The sequence below is a fragment of the Thermobia domestica genome, chromosome 10, assembly GCF_964235325.1.
Source record: "Thermobia domestica chromosome 10, izTheDome1.hap1.1, whole genome shotgun sequence".
Taxonomy (NCBI): domain Eukaryota; kingdom Metazoa; phylum Arthropoda; class Insecta; order Zygentoma; family Lepismatidae; genus Thermobia; species Thermobia domestica.
In genome coordinates this window covers 61,591,674-61,610,406 of record NC_137463.1, presented here as the reverse complement: position 1 = coordinate 61,610,406, position 18,733 = coordinate 61,591,674, and the positions used below count along the sequence as shown (strand labels likewise).

At 31.6% G+C, this 18,733-nt stretch overlaps 1 protein-coding gene across 1 annotated transcript; it reads left to right on the top strand.

The window, feature by feature from the left end:
- The first annotated feature begins 17,795 nt into the window (after positions 1-17,795).
- LOC145661481 (uncharacterized) lies at positions 17,796-18,281 on the top strand. Its single transcript, XM_081726797.1, has one exon. The coding sequence runs from the start codon at positions 17,796-17,798 to the stop codon at positions 18,279-18,281; it is 486 nt and encodes a 161-aa protein (XP_081582923.1).
- Positions 18,282-18,733: the final 452 nt, after the last annotated feature.

Sequence of the window (18,733 nt, the reverse complement as noted above, 5' to 3'; positions counted from 1 at the left end):
TCAAATAATTGGAGTATCCTAGGATCGACCCCCAAGCACTAAAGGTGAGCGCTTTACCACTAGCCCACCGCAATCCCCAAAGACAAAAGAACTTTAGTTCAGTTTAGATACTTAATGCTGCCATCAGAATATTTTCTTTGTGCAGCATGGAATCGAACTCTGAATAATTGTAAAGATTAAATAGCAAATTGTTTCTTAGAAATAAAAAATTACTTACTTACTTACTTACTATGGTATCTGTGTACGCTTAATTATGAAATTATTTTGAATAATAAATGAAATCTGTGAGTTCCACGATTATGTCGGATCACTTTAGAAAAGGTTATAAAATTGGTGGAATGAAGAAGAAGTGGGAGAACACGTTGTTTGTCCAGCACAATTTATAAGAAATAAATCCAAACTTAATGTTGTCATAAAAATGTTAAAATAATTGATGCAAGCGGTAATCGAACCAAAAACCCTAAACAGTGGAAATGAACGCTTTACCACTGAGCCCTTATGGTTCCGCTATGAGAAATAAAATAATTGATGCAAGCGGAAATCAAACCAGGGACCCTAAGCAGTGGAAATGAACGCCTTACCACTGAGCCCTTATGGGCCCCGCTATGACAAATGAAATAATTGATGCAAACGGTAATCAAACCAGGGACACTAAGCAGTGAAAATGAACGCTTTACCACTGAGCCCTTATGGCTCCGCTATGACAAATGAAATAATTGATGCAAATGGTAATCGAACCAGGAATCCTAACCAGTGAAAATGTCTGCTTTATCATTAAGCCATTATGATCCTATATTGATAAATGAATACCTAATGAAGAAAAGTCTAACTGTAGAAACCAACTAGCACTGAAAAACTAAACATTGAAACTTTGTCAGCATAGTAATCCATATAATTTTATTTTATTTTATTGGATGCTCAAGAAAATTGTATTTTCAAAAGTGTTAAAATTAAATGTGAATCATGGGAGTGACCTGTTATGAAAGAATAAAAGTTTGGTCTCGATAAGAAAACAATAGTGAACTATTTCTAACGTACTTATAGATTTATTATCAAATCTTTGAAAAAACTTTGAACAAATCTTTTCTGTTTTGAACAGTACATAAGTAAAATTAATGAACAACTGTGTGTCAAATAAGTAAGATTAATACATACTAAAAGATGGTTGTTTTCAGGAACTTGAACTGAAAATTGTTTCTACTAGCCTTCTTTTTTAAAAAACAAGTGGTTAAATGAAATGATAGGAAAAAGGTGGTAGTTTAGTTGACCTCCCCTTTGAACAGTAATGGGTATTTTATATAATCTCACAAAGTTATTGTTCGTGAAGAAAAGTGTAAATAAAATGATGATGATTTTCTACATGACTATGGTCTGTCACCACCGATAACATGTACGCTATCCGTTTAGCAAAGAGGAGGAGGAGGGTCATATTTGGGAGATTGAATCTAATTCAATACAATAGAGATATATAACCTAACGCATCGACATAAACACCTGTTTAAATAAGTAAATGATCTTTGAATATATGTTATATAGACATGAAAAAAGAATACAGATAAATAGGAAATAAATCAGTGATTACTTGTACAAATAAATTTTAGTTTCATGAAACTTCAGACATAAGAAGAAGTTTGTAAAACAGTTTATTCTCCTTTGCCATTGCAAAGTTGGTGTTAGTTTTTTTTCTTTCCTAAGCTTTTAACATATAGCATGCCTAATGAAAATTCACAGGAATTTCTAGCACTGATCAAATACATAATGTAGGCTTCAGTTTTAACATATATTCACAACTTACTACATGGATTGTCTACAAGAATCCTTAACATTTGGCGAATTTTCGATAGCATTTTGTTTCTCCCTATTGTACGCAATACTTTATCTGTAAACATATTTAGCGAAAGTTCAATAATTATTGTCTTATGATAACAACAGTAATATTTTTTTTTCAAGTGTTGAGTATTCTGTAGATAAGATAGCACCACTCGTTGCTAAAAGTTGTCACAAAAGGAAGTAATCCACCATGTCTTAAATGTAAAAATAACCAAAAGTATATTTTAAAAAAGGATTTAAAAGCATTATTATTTATCGATACGTTGGAATCCAACAGGCTAATTAAAAAAACAAGTAAATACAAAGGAGCTATTGGGGTTCAGGTATAGTGATTTTTAATTATTGCTTTCAATGTGAATATATAGAAATTCAAGCACGCGCAGTAAACGGTCTGGGTGACTTTGTCGCTTGTAAAACTGATGCAAGGATGAAATATTCAAGCTAATTTGGATAATAAAAGAATAGTATCTAAAACTAATAGGGGGTGGAAACTATGAGTTTCAGGTCTACGTTAAACTTGTTCAAACCTGTTTTCATTGGTTAATTCAAACATGTCATTACATCCCACGGTGAAAAGTATAAATACCGCGGTTAAGAAAGCTACATAAGAATATTGTTGTACTGGTTGTAGTCGATGAAAAGATTTCTTCTTCTTCGTATGGTGGTCAATGAAAATATTTGTGGCTAGTGTTTTTTTTTTATTTTAGTTTGATCACTTCATATTAATTTATCATCTCGTAATAAATTACTCGAACACTTACAGTGTGATTATTTTATTCGTTCGTGTTATTTAAAATTAGAAAATCGTAAAAGCAACTACGTTGTGAACTATTATATAATTCGTTTACTCTGTCGAACTGAAAAAATGTGTAATGCTGAAAACGTATTGGTCTGTTTCTGCGATAATATTCACATAACCATTCAGTGCTTAATAAATGCTTTTCAATTGTGGGAATCTAAAAGAAGAAGTATGTTTCTTTGCAGTGGGTGTGCACGTGGATTGAAAGACGCAATAAACCATGACTGCATTCTGTTACATAAAAATATATTGAAAACAAAAGTACTAAGTGTTATTATGGATATGGACACACAAGATGAAATTTGGTATACGTTTCAAAAAATGCACGACAATACTTTTAATAAATTAGAACAGTTTTTTCATATATATGATGATGCCATTCATAATGATACATTTGTTAATCAACTGATAGAAATATTTTTGCAGAAAGATTTTAAGAAATTCTTAATTTGGAATAAAAAACAAAGTGATAGTGATAGTGTTTGTGATTGAAAAAAATATGAAAAATAATAGACGTATGGATGAAAATGTTACTCTTCTGTAGGTATATTACATGTACAAACTGTAAAAAAGATACAATTTGCCATGCTTTTTTTATTTCTGTGAACGTTACAAGTAAATCTTACTCAAGTAAATATCTAAGAAAAAATACTTACTGTGTAGTACAGTGCAGTGTAGTGCAGTGCTATCATACTAAACATTTCTTCAAATATTTATGTGTATGAGTTGAAAACTAATTAACACAATACAAATTTTTTAAAAAATCGTGTAAAAAAACCAATATAAACTAATGAAAGATGTTTCATATTGCTGAATAAATGAAGACTTTATACAAGCTTCATATTGCTGAATAAATGAAGACGTTATACTAATAATAATAATAAAATCAGAATTTTTTTATTGTACTTTTTGCAACAATAATAATCGCAAAAGCCTCCGGCTAGCAAAAGTTTACGTACACTAGCTATTAATTGGTAGTAATTATCTTTGTACAGTAAATATATTTGCTTACCACCCTTTATTTCTGGATATATCACATAAAATTCACGACTATTAAGTTTCTTTTCAAAGACAATGATTTGGTACTTGGGTGCCAGGTATTGTTGAAATTTTTTCACATCATTAATAGTACATCCATTTCGATGCTCAATAGTAACACTGGCATCATCACACAAATCCTTAGTCTGCTTTAACAATCGCTTAGGATTTTTTTTAATTTATACATTTGTTCATATTTTTGATCGGCCCTAGCCTTTTTCGAGGATGATAGTCTTAGAAAGACATTATATGTCCTTGTTTAATGGGATGGTACACTTTTCCAAAAGAGTTGTATATTCCTCATATTTGCCCGATCCACGGGTTCGACACCTTCCCTTGCGTGGATTAACAATGTGCATCTTACAATCCGCCTTTTTTTTCTCTTCCTTTACAGAGATGCACCTTCGATTAAAATTTTCTCATTGCTATTGAGGGTATTTTCCACTATGGAGAAGAGGGCCTCCGGGTTCAATTCCTTTTTAGGACGTCATGTTATGTACATTGTTTTAAGTTAAGGTAGTGCTCTCGATAGTTATTCCTATATAGGTGTTCTTGTCAACATCCCTTTATTGTATGGGTCATTCCGAAATCAAACAGATTTCGTATATATTTTTTTTCCTGGTCTTCTTCGATTCCATACACTTAATAATTATTTCTGTCCCTTTTAACCCAAAGTAAACATATGTTTATGATATACTCTTTACTATTTCAAATTCTGATGCATCCATACCATCCATTATCTTAGGTACTTCTTGAGAAACCCAGTTTAGTTCTTAGGTTCCCCAGAACTAGCAGAACTTGGTTGATAAGCTTGCCTAGTAGTAGTTTAGCATTGTCCTTAACAAATAAGTGAGCTGTTTTACATGCTGCTTGAACTTTTTTAGAATCCTGATTTTTTTTTTTATATCATCTTTGTGGAAAAATCCGCACTGGTATAAATCAAATATCAGCAGCGGTTTCACAGGTTGCCAAAATAACATCCTGTCTTCCTTTAAATTGTTTTAATAACTCTGTTAACATTTGATAATATTTTTCATTGGGTACACGCACACCCTTAGAATAATAACTATCCACCAAACGCTTCCAAAAAAAAATCATTTCTACTCAAAACTACGTACATGCACCCATTGCTATGAAATTTATCTACTATCATTTTCCATCTGTAGTAAACAACTTCGGATGCTTCATATCCGAAACGTTTTGCCATGATTAACAATTGAGTTAGTTCGTTTACATTTGTAGAAGTCATCTGTAATCGAAATAATGTATTCTTCTAATGAAATAATAATAATAATAAAAACCTATAAATTTGTCTATTTCCCACCGCTCTTTTACTTCGTTGGTTAGTTCACCCAAGTAGGGCTCTAATGTAAGCGGAGATTTCTCATCACGGTGTTGTACAAACATTATGCTGCCCGTGTCACAGCACAAAACATTTTTAGGTCCTACTAATGTCAATAGGTCATACAGTTTTAACCGTGCCCATAACGTATTGAACGCCACAAGAACAAGGTTTGAGAATTTCAATGGTTTGTTCTTATTCTCTGTATTGTGATACGTAAGAATAAGATGTTTATCTCCAATGGGTAATACGCTTTGTACTTCGTATTGTTGTGCCCATAGATAATACAATCACGAATTGCAACAAGTCCGTTCTTTGTCCCCATTTTCCCATAAAGCGAATTAAGGAATATCTTGGAGATATACCTCAGTCCCGGGTTCTTCCTGATATTGCTATGATTTAATTGAATGCCCTCATGGGCATGATACTCTTTAATGTATTTTTGTTTGTCTCCTTTGGTTTTGCACCAAACAGGAAATCCTGAAGATTCCTGCTTCATTTGAAGGAAAGAATTCACATAGTCTTTAAACAAACTATCTGAATTACTAAGTTTGTAAGCACATGAATTAAAATCCAATCTTGTTTTCTCTGATATCATAATTTATTTATTTATTTATTTATTTATTTTTCAATATATATATATTTATTTATTTTTCAATATATTAGCAAACACTAAGTGTTAGTAAATGAGTTACAAAGTATGAAATTGTTAATATTATTATTAATTTCATCCCTAACAAATCACGTACATGTCTATTATTACATATAAATGTTCTAATGATATAATAATGGTATGAGAAACTTTATATAATCACACCTATTTCTTTTCACGATATATTTAGACATAAAAATATAAATTCTATGCGTGCGCATACTCGTACTAGATTTTCGCGCATGTCAGATACATGTGTATACTTGTACTTGGTCTTCGCGCATGTCAGATGCGTATGTATATTTGTACTTGTTTTTCGCGCATGTCACAATATAATATAAAAGCGCGCATGCGTATAGCTGTAGTAAATCATATAAAGGAAGTGATACGCTGTTACAATGTACAGTCAAAAGCAATCTGTTTCCGCAGTTAAAAAGCAAAAAACAAATTCTGGTTCTTCATCTCATAATAATAAAAAACGAAAAGGTGAAATTGAAACCAATCTTTCTTTATTGCAAAGTGAATGTGTAAAATCTAAATACATTTCACCACGTGAAAAACGTTTTCAACTTGAAAAACAAAAGAAAATTATTCTTGTACATCCAAAGGATCCTGACATTCCTGAAGAAGACGCTGAAAAATATAGGATTATTTATCCAACACAGGAAATTACCATAGACGATGCTGTGTATAGACGAAATTTCAGATATCCAAATGAAATACCCTTTGAAGAGGAAGTTGTAGTAAATCAAAATACAATTTCTAATGATATTTTGATATTCAATGCTGTGAAGTGTGGTTGTACTCCTAATGAAGTAAGCGAAATATGTGTAAAACAGTTACTAGAAAAATATAAACTTTCTGAACCATTACTTTGTGAAGGCTGTGCGAATCGTAGTGAGAAAGAAACTGATCATAAATGTGTGAGTGAAAGTGATGAAGAATTAAATACTATTGTGTGGAATTTCCTAATCAAGAAATCAACACGTGATCAAATATTAAAACATTATCTAAAGATTCATGTGAAATATATAGATGTAAACATTATTCCCCATCTTATAAACAAATTTAATTATTCATATCAAGAAATCACGTTTAATGATTATCATATTTCTGACTTAAGAGAAGCATATCTTGAGCACGATAAAGATGTGTATCAACAATCCAGACTGTGAGTACCAATGTCGTTTCCTAAATACATACGACAATTGCGAATATCAATGTTCTTCTTTTTCTATAAAAGAACAATGTGTATTAATGTGTATTGACCGTTGGAAACCACAGCAAGAACTTTTGTGTTATGGGTGTTTTCAAAACAGGAGCAAAATAGAAGAACACGATTGTATTACTTCGGACTATAATATGTTATGCTATAATGCATGGCGTAGAATGGTAAGCGCACAAACTTTGGATGATTTATATGAAGAATTTGCAAGAGTGCATTGTGATACTGAAATTGATGATTGGGAATTTACATGGACATTATATAACATTTTATTAAACAAAGATAACATTCAGTTAATTACAGAGTTATTCTTACAAAAAGATTTACATTATAATATGCATAAGAAATAGTAATAATGGAAAATAAAAACTCTTCTGGTAATCAATTACAAAATAATAATAAAAACAATGTGTATAAATTAACAAAAGCAAGTGATAAAAGACTTTCAGCAATAAATTGGCCAGTATGTAATTGTGCATATACTAATACAAATATAGATTGTATTAAACAATATATCAAGGAATGTATCTGTATGTAAACTATATATATATATATATCTTATTGAAATTTGTAAATAAAATTTTTTCTCATTTTATATTACATGTTTTATTTATTTCCTTACACATCTTATATATTTTACTTCAACGCGAAAAATTTCAATACACTTACAGTGTAAAAGTAAACTATGTTTCAAATATGATTTACAATTCATACGTAGGGAAAAAATTCTTTTAAATTTTTTTTTCATGAAATTAGAACTTTAACATGGGCATATAACAAAAAAATCCGTATGTTATGATTCGCCTACATAAAATTTGTGCATTTTATATTGCATGCATGTGAAAAAAACTTTTCATATTCTTAGTTTACGGTTCTGCATTTTCACAACTTGCATTTTCATTTTCGTAACTTGCATTTCTAAAATTTTTTTTGAAAAATAAATTTTCGTAACTTGCATTTTTAAAATTTTGAAAATTACATTTTTAATTTTTTTTTGTTTAAACAAGTTACATTTTCACTTTTAATTTTTGTTCAATCACTTCATTAGAAGTTCCGTGTAAATTATTTGTTTCGAAAATACTAACTAAGCTCGTTTTAAAATTAGAAAGTCGTAAGACCAGCTACGCTATGATTATTTATTCTCTCGTTTGTTACACAAACTCGTTTTTAAAATTGGTGTTAATTATTTGTTTTTTGAAAAAACACTTTTCGACATTTATATCACGTGTATGTGAAAAAAAACTTTCTGCATGTTAGGATTCGCGTTTGTAAAATTAGTTTCTGCATGTTATATTGCATGTATGTGAAAACTTTTTGCATTTTGTAAGATAAGTATATAAATCATACTATAATATTACTGTGTTTTTTAAATTCGTTATTAAATCAATTTCTGTTTTATATTCTCCTCTGCCATTGCAAAGTCGGTTAATTTTTTATTCTGAATATATTAAAATATTTGTGTGGAACTCTGCTTATGTATTGGATTTTTTTCTTATTTTACGGATCGTATCTTTTTTCATTATTTCGCTTCTTTTTTTATTTGTTCGTGTTATTTATAACACTCGTTTTTAAAATAAGAAGATCAGAACACTTACAGTGTGAACTTACAAAAAATTTCTTATTTTACGGATCGCTTGGTGTACAAGCTCAGAGCAGCTACGCTGTAAACTTGTAAATAATTCGTTTGCTGTGCAAACTTGTTTCTACGAAAACTCTCAAGAATAAAATCTCATAAAGAGAAACTTGTTTCGAAAATACTAAAAATTGAGAACTTGTAAATTAGTTGAACACTTCATGTGAATTTTTCGTTACATAAACTTTTCTTATTCAAGCTATGTTTGTTACACAAATTTTGAGGAACTGTTTTCAAAAATCGTAAGCTTGTCAATGTAAAATACTCATCAAAATTTTAAATACTTCAAAGTATTAGTAAAAATCAAAAAAAATAAACTCTTTTTATTCAAGCTGTTTGTTACACAAACTTGTAAATACTCATCAAACTTTTAAATACTTCAAAGTATTAGTAAAAAAAAATCAAGAAAAATATAAAACAGACATCAAATACTAATTTTAAACGATTTTCCAAAAAGTACACGATCGAAAGCATAAATGAGTTTCACCTTGTAAAATGTCAATGATACCTTTTATTTAGGACAGTTTTAATATTAAATAAAAATCAAGAAATGAAATTCGTATAAATTTATTTGGATATAAAGATATATACAAACAAACAAACAAACAAGGATAGAAAATAATAATATATATATACAAACAAACAAACAAACAAGGATAGAAAATAATAATATATATGTACAAACATAATAACACACACACAGCTATGAAAATAATATATACATACAGATTATATTATATACAAAAAAAGAAATCAGTTTGCACTGTTTCTATCTTTTTCTAATAAGATGTTCACTAATCCTTCAATATAATTCGGGTTCTTTAATAAGTTGTCATAATTTTCATTAAATAAATGTTCATTTCTTTTGTTAGCAGGATGTGACTTCACATATTTTTTATACACTTTGTCTCGCACATTTTTGTTGCTCATAATTTTCCATGCTTCTGCTTCAAGAGTCAATATATCTGCAAGAAGGCACCGATGCCCCAACTGATTGAAATAATTTAGGTTGCAAGCCATGCAAAGTAAAACTGTATTTGGTTCCCACTTTAAAATACTATCCTTAACACATGTTTCACTTATAAAGTCATTACTACATTTGCACTGACACTGTTTCCTCTGCACACGCAAATCCAGTGGGGCCTTTTGGGGTGAAAATGGATAGTCCAACTGTGAAACACTTGGTGATGGCGTATTGGGTTTGCACTCTTCTATCTCACTCAATAACTTACAAATTTCTTCCTCCTCTTCCTCATTAAATAAATCGGGAGATGTTGGTCTTTCTTCTTCTTCTTCTTCTGCTTCTTCAGCAAGTGTCCACTTTATGGATGGAACTTGAAACTTCTGGTTTGGTGTTTCTGCTACTGGTACAGGTAAGGTTGTTCTTGATCCAACAGGGGATGTTGGGATTAATACTGGATCTTCTCTTAAATCGATGATTTCTTCCTCTATAATAACATCTGGAGATGCTGGAGAAAAATAGCACGTTTCTTCCTCTATAATAACATCTGGAGATGCTGGAGAAAAATAGCAAGTTTCTTCATCGCTAAACAAATCCGGAGATTCTCTATTGGATTTGAACTTTTTGTTCGGAGATTCAACAAACTCAAACGAAGAATCCCAATCTAACTCTTCGCACAAGTCAATTTCTCGCCGTACTTGACTCTGAATCGACTCCATGATGATACTATACCAGTCTTCTCTTCATACCCAATATATAAGGAAAACTTTACCGATAACATCATATCACGTGATACTTTAAACATTTTCAAACAGTCGTACCACGCCAATTAAAATATTTTCGCATGTACTTTTCCAATTCTCTATAAAATTTTTATAAATATAGAAATAGAAAACATGTTCTCATATAATCTTTTAAAATATCAACATTTGGTATTTTCACTTTGGTAAAATCATTCCCCCATTTTACAACGGTATTCATAATGCGTACTATTTAATCATCTGTCGTCTATGTGCAGATCTAGATAAATCACGTGTAAATAAATAGTTTACATGCTTTTAAAATAAAATCTGTTATGTACAACTTCTATTATTATTCATGTAAACAAGACATCGACCCTACATACACCAGCATATTGTCCACGTAAAATAACGGATGCCACAAACTATCTTTGTATTTGCATTCATTCATTCATTATTATTATTACATTAATATAACAATCTTCTATTGCAATCGTATTTAACATCCCTTCATGTTTCAACATGATCATCATTCAATAGGTGAATGTTCTTTTGCATTCGCGTTCAATGACCTCATATGTTCTACCATTCGTAATGTAAAACTTTCTTTGTATTCATTATTAACAAACTATCATAAAACTTGTTTTTTTTTTATTAGTCTGTCTCCAACCTGTGATGTTTATCTTTCACGTTCCCCAGTCTTTCTTTTATGTTTTCGCCGACATCGCCAAAGTTATTTCTATTAGTTTGTCCCCAATTTCTGATGTTCTACGTCCGCAATCTTTCTTTTGTTCACCTACCGCGGCGCCAAAGTTATTTCTATTAGTTTGTTCCCAATTTCTGATGTTCTACGTCCGCAATCTTTCTTTTGTTCACCTACCGCGGCGCCAAGTTATTTCTATTAGTTTGTCCCCAATTTGTGATGTTCTACGTCCGCAATCTTCCTTTTGTTCACCTACCGCGGCGCCAAAGTTATTTCTATTAGTCTGGCGGTATTCTGTAATGTTTACCAAACGTGTCAATGGTCTTCCTTTGTATTTAAATTCGAGTTTTAGCAACGCCCTGCAAGCACACATCATCACTCCTACCCAACCGGTTTTCCAAAAGCGCGCGAAAAGTTCAGTTCATGTCTTAAGTTCATCAGCAACAGACGTACGAAAACCACGCTCTGTATATGTATCGGCATTACATATCATAGCAAAGTATACATATTTTATACACGACGTCTTTCAGATGGAGAATCCACAATGTGTTCCGCATGAATAAATATTTCCCTCCCATCATACAGTGTTCACCAATAGTGTTAAGGGTCCCGGGTTCAATCCCCGTACGTATCACACACATTATAAGTGTTTTGAGCTTCTTATTTTTAAAATATTTTCGAAATTGTTTGTAGGTTCCCATTTATAATATGTTCGCAAATACAATTTGCTCCGACTAATTTATTAGGAGAATATCTTTTTTATTCTCTTCACATATTGTTCGAACATCTTATTTTTTTAACAAATAAAATAATCACCATCTCCTTTAGCCTAACAGGTGGGACTCAAATATTTCATTTTTCCAAGTTATATATATATTTCTCAATGTAAGTTTCTATTAGTCAAATCCATTTGTATAATATCTTTTTATTCTATCACATATTGCTCGAGTAAATTTATTACGAGAGGTTAAATTAATAAAAACCGAACCGTTAAATTTATTAGGAGAATATCTTTTTTATTCTCTCACATATTGTTCGTGTAATATATTCAATATTAATTTAATCACTACTGCGAAAGTACGTGATACAAAATGACGTATCAACAGATTTAATTCAAATCAAACCAATTCAAATTTCCATTATTATTTTTAAAAATAGCCAGTATAAAGTCTCTACAGACACGCATACAAACTCGAAAAAGACCACATGACCTTTCCATGTCAGCACAACTAAAAAAAGAAACATAACAACTTTCCAAACACATGTAACCATGTCATCAAACCCTAATGACCTAACACAACCGACTGCCAACACAGCCCATGAAAGGACATGACTTTCTATATTAATTATAAACATAACGGTACTAGGGGAAAAAGAGCGGCGGTTCTACTGCAAACTTCTACATTCTGATTTTCTTATGACCTTAGCTTGTAAATGTATGGTATGTTTATATTATCTTTAATTAAGAAGTGGTGAATATGATTTATTTGTCAGTGAACCACGAAGCGCAATATTGTTATTGAAATAAAGATTTATGTACTTTTGTATGATGGTTAGCTTTTATCTGAACTCCTGGTTCATATTAGAAACTAACCTGCCGTGTATAAGAATGGCAAAAATCGTATTGTTAATTCGTTGATCGAGAAACTTGTATTCATGCTTCTTGAATATAACGCAATAAGAAATTAATATTTTATTATGTACAAGTTACAAGAAACTAAAACTTCTTTAACTGTGGTGAAATTTACATAATATGGTATTTAAAATTTATTAACATAATTTATAGGGTTGCTACAATGAAAATATCAAATTTTAAATCAGGTGGGAGGTGATAGATATCAGATGCTCTATGTATGTTCAGAAAAAAAAAACCTGTGTTGCGCTTTGAGACAGAAGACAATGGGTCGTATAAATAAAACTGAGTAGTTGCTTCTGAACATTTGCTCATAAGCAAGCTGACAAGTAAACTTTACGTTTGGGTGAATCGAGTTGCTGACTGAGACACATATGAAAAAGTAGTACTAAATGTGGTCAGTATTTCAGTGAAGTTTTAGGTGTGAAGCTCCAGGGGTTTAGGAGATACAGCTACCAGAACATCACATGGAAGTACAGAATAGTCTTCATACAGTTGGAGGTAAAAGCTCTTTAAGACCTCTTGTAACGACAAAAGATGAATAACAAATATATGGGTACATATTAGGACTAGGGAGAAGTCATATAGTAAGGGTATACCTGACGGCGGCCATCTTGAAATCCGCCATTTTGAATTACGGTTAAGTTTTTAAAATAGGAATAGGGTCATGTGATACATGATTTAAGGCGCAAATTTAATCAGAAGAACAATGGTGACGTTAATTTTGATTTACGCGCAATTGGTAAAAAGTTACAGGGAAATTAAATATTGTTGCTGCATATGTATTAGTCCTTACCCCACCTTGTAAATTTTGTGTTAATGATAATAATTAAATAAAAAGCAGATGGATAAATATTAGGTCTATGGTAAGAGTTGCCTTGATGGCGGCCATGTTCAAATCCGCCATTTTGAATCAGACAAAAGTTTTAAACAAAACGCATAACAGTGACACCTTATTAATAGCAAATTTTACCATAACTCCAACGGTATAACATCCAAAGCCATCTATCTCAAAATCATGCAAGTGAGGGATATAATTACATTCTCCCCAAATCTTCAATTTTGCTTTCTGTTTAATTGCCTGTACAACTTTCAAGAAGACATTTTACACGATAGGCTGAGTAACGCCAGTATCTTGTGCAAGACCCACCTGAAAATCGCGTGCAAAACCCACGTTCTACGTTCCTTAACCCTAGAACGCTTATGTGGGGTCTGAAAGAAAACCTAGAGATAATAAAACTGCGTTGTAATATACATCTACTCTAAATCTTCATCTTTCGTGACATCTAATATCTAAATGTGCTTTTGTATCTTAGGTAATTCTAGCCTTATTCAAACAATAATTTCAGAGATTTCGGATATTTTGTATTAATACTCCAAGTTTCCATACTTGGGTTCTCTCAGGCTCGAACAAGAAATAATTCTGTGTATTGCTATACATAAACGATGTTAGATAAATGCAGTTTATTGCATTTAAATATATGCTTAAATTTTAACAGGCGTTTCATGAATTGCATTGCTCAATAAACTTCATTTTAGATCATAATATTCGTCTATCAAACCAATACTAATCTACTTGACCATAAAAGGACCTTTTTGTATTTTTTTTTTTTTTGTCATTTTCTCTCTATAACACTTCTGTTCTACTTTCCCGTGATTATGAACGTATTTTTGAACTTTCTTGCTAATAATAAACCTCTTTTATTCATAATTTTAACAGCATAGACGAAGTGCTCTGCTTCGTTGCAAGTTGATGCTACATTATTACATATGAGTGCAATTTGGTGTCAGTTTGAAGACACGCCTACTAGCTAGTGAAAATGAGATCAAGAGAAACACAGCACCAAAGGACAATATTTAATCAAAGAAAATTTGAGAAAATTTTAATAAAGTAAATCATATTTTAATTTTCGCCCTCAAACAAGAGACTGTATCTACAAATTTAAAAAAAAAGCTTAGAAAGTATATTGCCGTTCGTACGATGGTAATAGTCATAGAATCCAGAGATGGCAGACCAAATCGTGAATATTATCCTAGAAAGAAGACGAGATTCTGGTTTACTTCTTGAAATTATATAGTGCAAATGTAATACAACGATTAAATTGACCTGAAAATTTTCTACAATCCTGCTTTTTCTTTTGTTGTAAGCTTCTAACTTCGACACATATTTCTAACGTTTCCAGTGAAACAGTGATAAAAAAAAAGCTTGATCTGTGACGGGTAAAAGTGTATCACCAAAGTGAAAAGGAAAGCTAGTTTGAAATTTTTGGAAGGCCAATCAATCTCTTGTGAATGAGTAGTTCATTATAGAGATTAGCCTGCCTTATTTAAATGACCATATCACCAATCCACAGGTGCTAATTCCTCTAAATCTATAAATCAATACATTTTAACACTTGAAGAAGACAAGCTAGTCTCTATTAATTCTCTGTTAGGTTCTGTGTTAAATGCTATTTTGCATTACTACCGATCGTAAGCTGTTAATAATAACTAATAAATGATAATATACAAAATTCTTTAGGTATATGGTACTGCTATTCCCTTGCAAGCACTGGGAAATCGTAAGGTTTTAAATGTCAATTTGAATATTATTTTATACTGCAGTGAGCATTGTGCTGTTTTCAAACATTCTGTTGTCAAACAGTCAAATATATACAGTCGTATATAGAGCAGGATACGTCAGTTTTGAATATAATGGTATTCCATTTCTGTTTTAACGCTATTTTACTGAAGTATTTACAGTAATAATTATCTTTAGACCATCGCTTTAGAAATTCAGAAATTTTTGTGTCTAAGGTTTTGTGTTAGTTTTTTTTTTTTTTTTTTTGTTGTTGTTGTTGTTGTATTTATTATTATTTACTGTTAGAGGTTTATTTGGTTCTTGCTAACAATCTTAAGTTATCAGATGACGAAATGTAACATTCGTGAGTAAGTTCAGTACATTAAAACTACCAACGGTAATGGTGACTTACTTCCCTCTATGAGTTCAGACAATAATTCTTCAACAAATCCGATAGTTTAGAATTCTATTTTCTGCAATAAATGTCTAGAGGGACTATCACTGCAGAGTTCGTTAATGAAGTCAATGGATTAAAATAATTACGGGTAACGTTGTCGCTATCCATTGTTATCCACATCTCGTCTATTATTTAAAAAAGGATAGAATATAATAAGTACCTGTACGTTATATGCAGCAATAATTTTTTAGCTATTGACATCTAGCGGACCAAATTGAAAATTCTAATGCATGATACTTTTTGCTTTCTACCAGAGTTTATTATTATTATTATTGGAATAAGAAATTAAAATTTGTTTTTTACTGCAAAAAAAAACAAATTTGTGTACAACTTGTTCAAATTAAATCACATTTTTAATGTCAAGGTTTTTAGTTTGAAATTACAATTTAATCAGTTTTTATTATGATTTGTTGGTAATTTTATCTAAGAATTCCATTCTTCCCAATCAGAAAAAATAGGAGTGTTGGTACTTTCTCTACATGTGTATGAAAGTATTATTGTGAACTACTGGCACCTACGGAAGATTATTTGACTTACCTTAATCAAGTATAAAATGTATATTATTACCTTTAGTTCTGTTAAGTTTGTTGATCTGTCTTATTTATAATCTGTTTGTGGTACTAAATGTTTTCTGAATACAACGCTACAGATCGCTATTTTATTACTAATAAAGAACAAACTAGCCCCCTGGATCATGATGACGAATTACATGGCAGGAAGATTTAAATAAAATTAACTCTAGGAACACCAAGGTGCTTTCTAATTACATGGAACACTAACGGGTGGGCCTCTGAGGACCACAGCTTAAAGATCATTATTTCTTACACAAAATAATTTATGTTATCTGATATGGGATGTCTAAAAAAACATTAGACCGAGGGCCAAGGGGGTCATAACTACTCTCAGGGAACTTTTGCCACTACATTAGAAGTATTAATTAGGGTACTTAGAATCAAAAAATAGTTGTTGTCAACATATAAGTGGAACACCTGGGTTCTGGGACCTTTAACTCTTTAAAATTCGTATATATTTACATACGTCGATGGGAACTCTTTAAATAACCGTAGATCATACCGTTAGTGTAACACTGGAACAAGTTATACCTTAATAGATTTGTAAGATTGTAGGCGTTCATTTTAAGTAATGAACTGGACATTTCTGTGTACAAACGAAAACTAATTGATTGATATTTAATACAATTTCCCTTAAATATGTTTCTTTAGACGATTCTTTTAGTTACTACATGGCAACACTGCAAACTAGGTGAATGATAAAATGTATTTATGTGTCCTATTTTACATATAACTTACACTAAAATTTCGTCTAAATCCATTAAATAGCAGCAAAAGAAATATGTGTTTTAATGTTTTCACAGAGTTCATAACAATTAATTTTCATCGAAGTACGAGTATAGGTTTGTGTCAATGTACAATTATTACGTGGCAACACTGTAAACTAGGTGAATAATAAAAAGTATTTATGTGTACTATTTTATGTTCAACTTAAACTGAAGCTTTCGTCTTGATCAATTAAATAGCGACGGTGGAAATATGTGTTTTATAGTCTTCACAAGGTTCACAAGGTTCTTATGGAAGTATGAGTATGACTTTGTGTCAATGTTTCGTTTTATTTTTCTATAGAAAACAAGTGATACAAATTATTCCACTCCATTTGCTCATTCGTTATATTCTGACAGATTCCCATTACCGAGAAATCTCCCAGGAAGGTTTTATGGTTTGCTGGTCCATGGGATAAGAGAAAGTATCTCAAAGAAATAATTTTACTGTTGTGCATTTCCATTATGTTCCTTTGAAATTACTTGTTGTTTTGGTATTCTACAATGAATATAATGTCTGCTGGTATGTGAAATTATCAAACAGCTCTCGAAGCTATTGTGTAGGGCATGTATTTTTAATACATGCGCACACAGATAATCACATTTAATATAGTATGTAATATGTAGTTTTTAAATTGTCTTAATATCAAATAATTTGTTATATTATTTGTATTTGTGTATGTCTGTCACGTGATGATAGTAACACATTCGCCCTGAAATCCACGTGTTCTCAGTTATTCTTTAGAAGCAACATAAACAAAATGAAGCCAGTCTGAAAGACGAAAATTGCAACAAGAAAAGTGATTATAGTTGTGAAAATCGAAGAATTGCACTGAAATCGTTCCTTGAATTTTTCAACAATCAACACAGCAATATTAAGTTTACCATGGAAATAGAAACAGAAGGCTGCATACCATTTCTAGACTTCCTCATCCGTCGCAAAACAGATGGAAGTCTGTGCCACAGTGTTTACAGAAAACCTACCCACACCGATCTTTATCTTAATGGAAACAGCTTTCATCACAAATCACAGCACAATATAGTTATCAGTAAGCTTGCACTTAGAGCTAAAGAAAGCTCGGACCAAGAAAACTTCTCCAGTGAACTTGCATATATCAAGAAAACCTTACTGCAGAATGGGTACAGGGAAGATGACATTCGATTGGTCCTAAAAAGTTTATTTTCCAGTAAAAAGACCACCACAGAATCTGAAGATCCAGCCAACATAGCTGTCCTGCCCTACACTGGAAAAGTTGCAAGAATCACAACGTCAAAACCATACACAGACCACCATCAAATATCAGAAAATTACTACGTCCAGTTAAAGATGATTTGGATTTTAAAACACCAGGAGTATACTGCATTCCTGTGAATGCGGGAAAACTTAGATAGGACAAACAGCACGAACAGTAGAACATCGATGCAAGGATCATGAGGATCATCAAGCTGCTTTATTCGGAGAAATAAGACCTTGCAGAAGACAGTATAACGGAAGGACGTAAAATTTTATTTTCAGACACTAAAATTATTTCACAGAGCTCAAACCACTGGGATAGATTAATTAAGGAATCTCTTGCTATACAACAAGAACCCAACAATATCACCAGGGATAAAGGTTTTGAACTCAGCTAGACTTGGACACCAGTCACAAAGAAAGCATATATGAATACGACCAAATGAGCGTCAATCTATAGACATCCAATCAGAGACACAGACTCTCATCCCCCCTTTTTCGTCTCTTATATGTAGTACACACGAACTGGTCTCAATAAAATCGCCTAAGACTAGAACGATGTCCGTTCTTAAAACGTCGGCTCTCTCGTC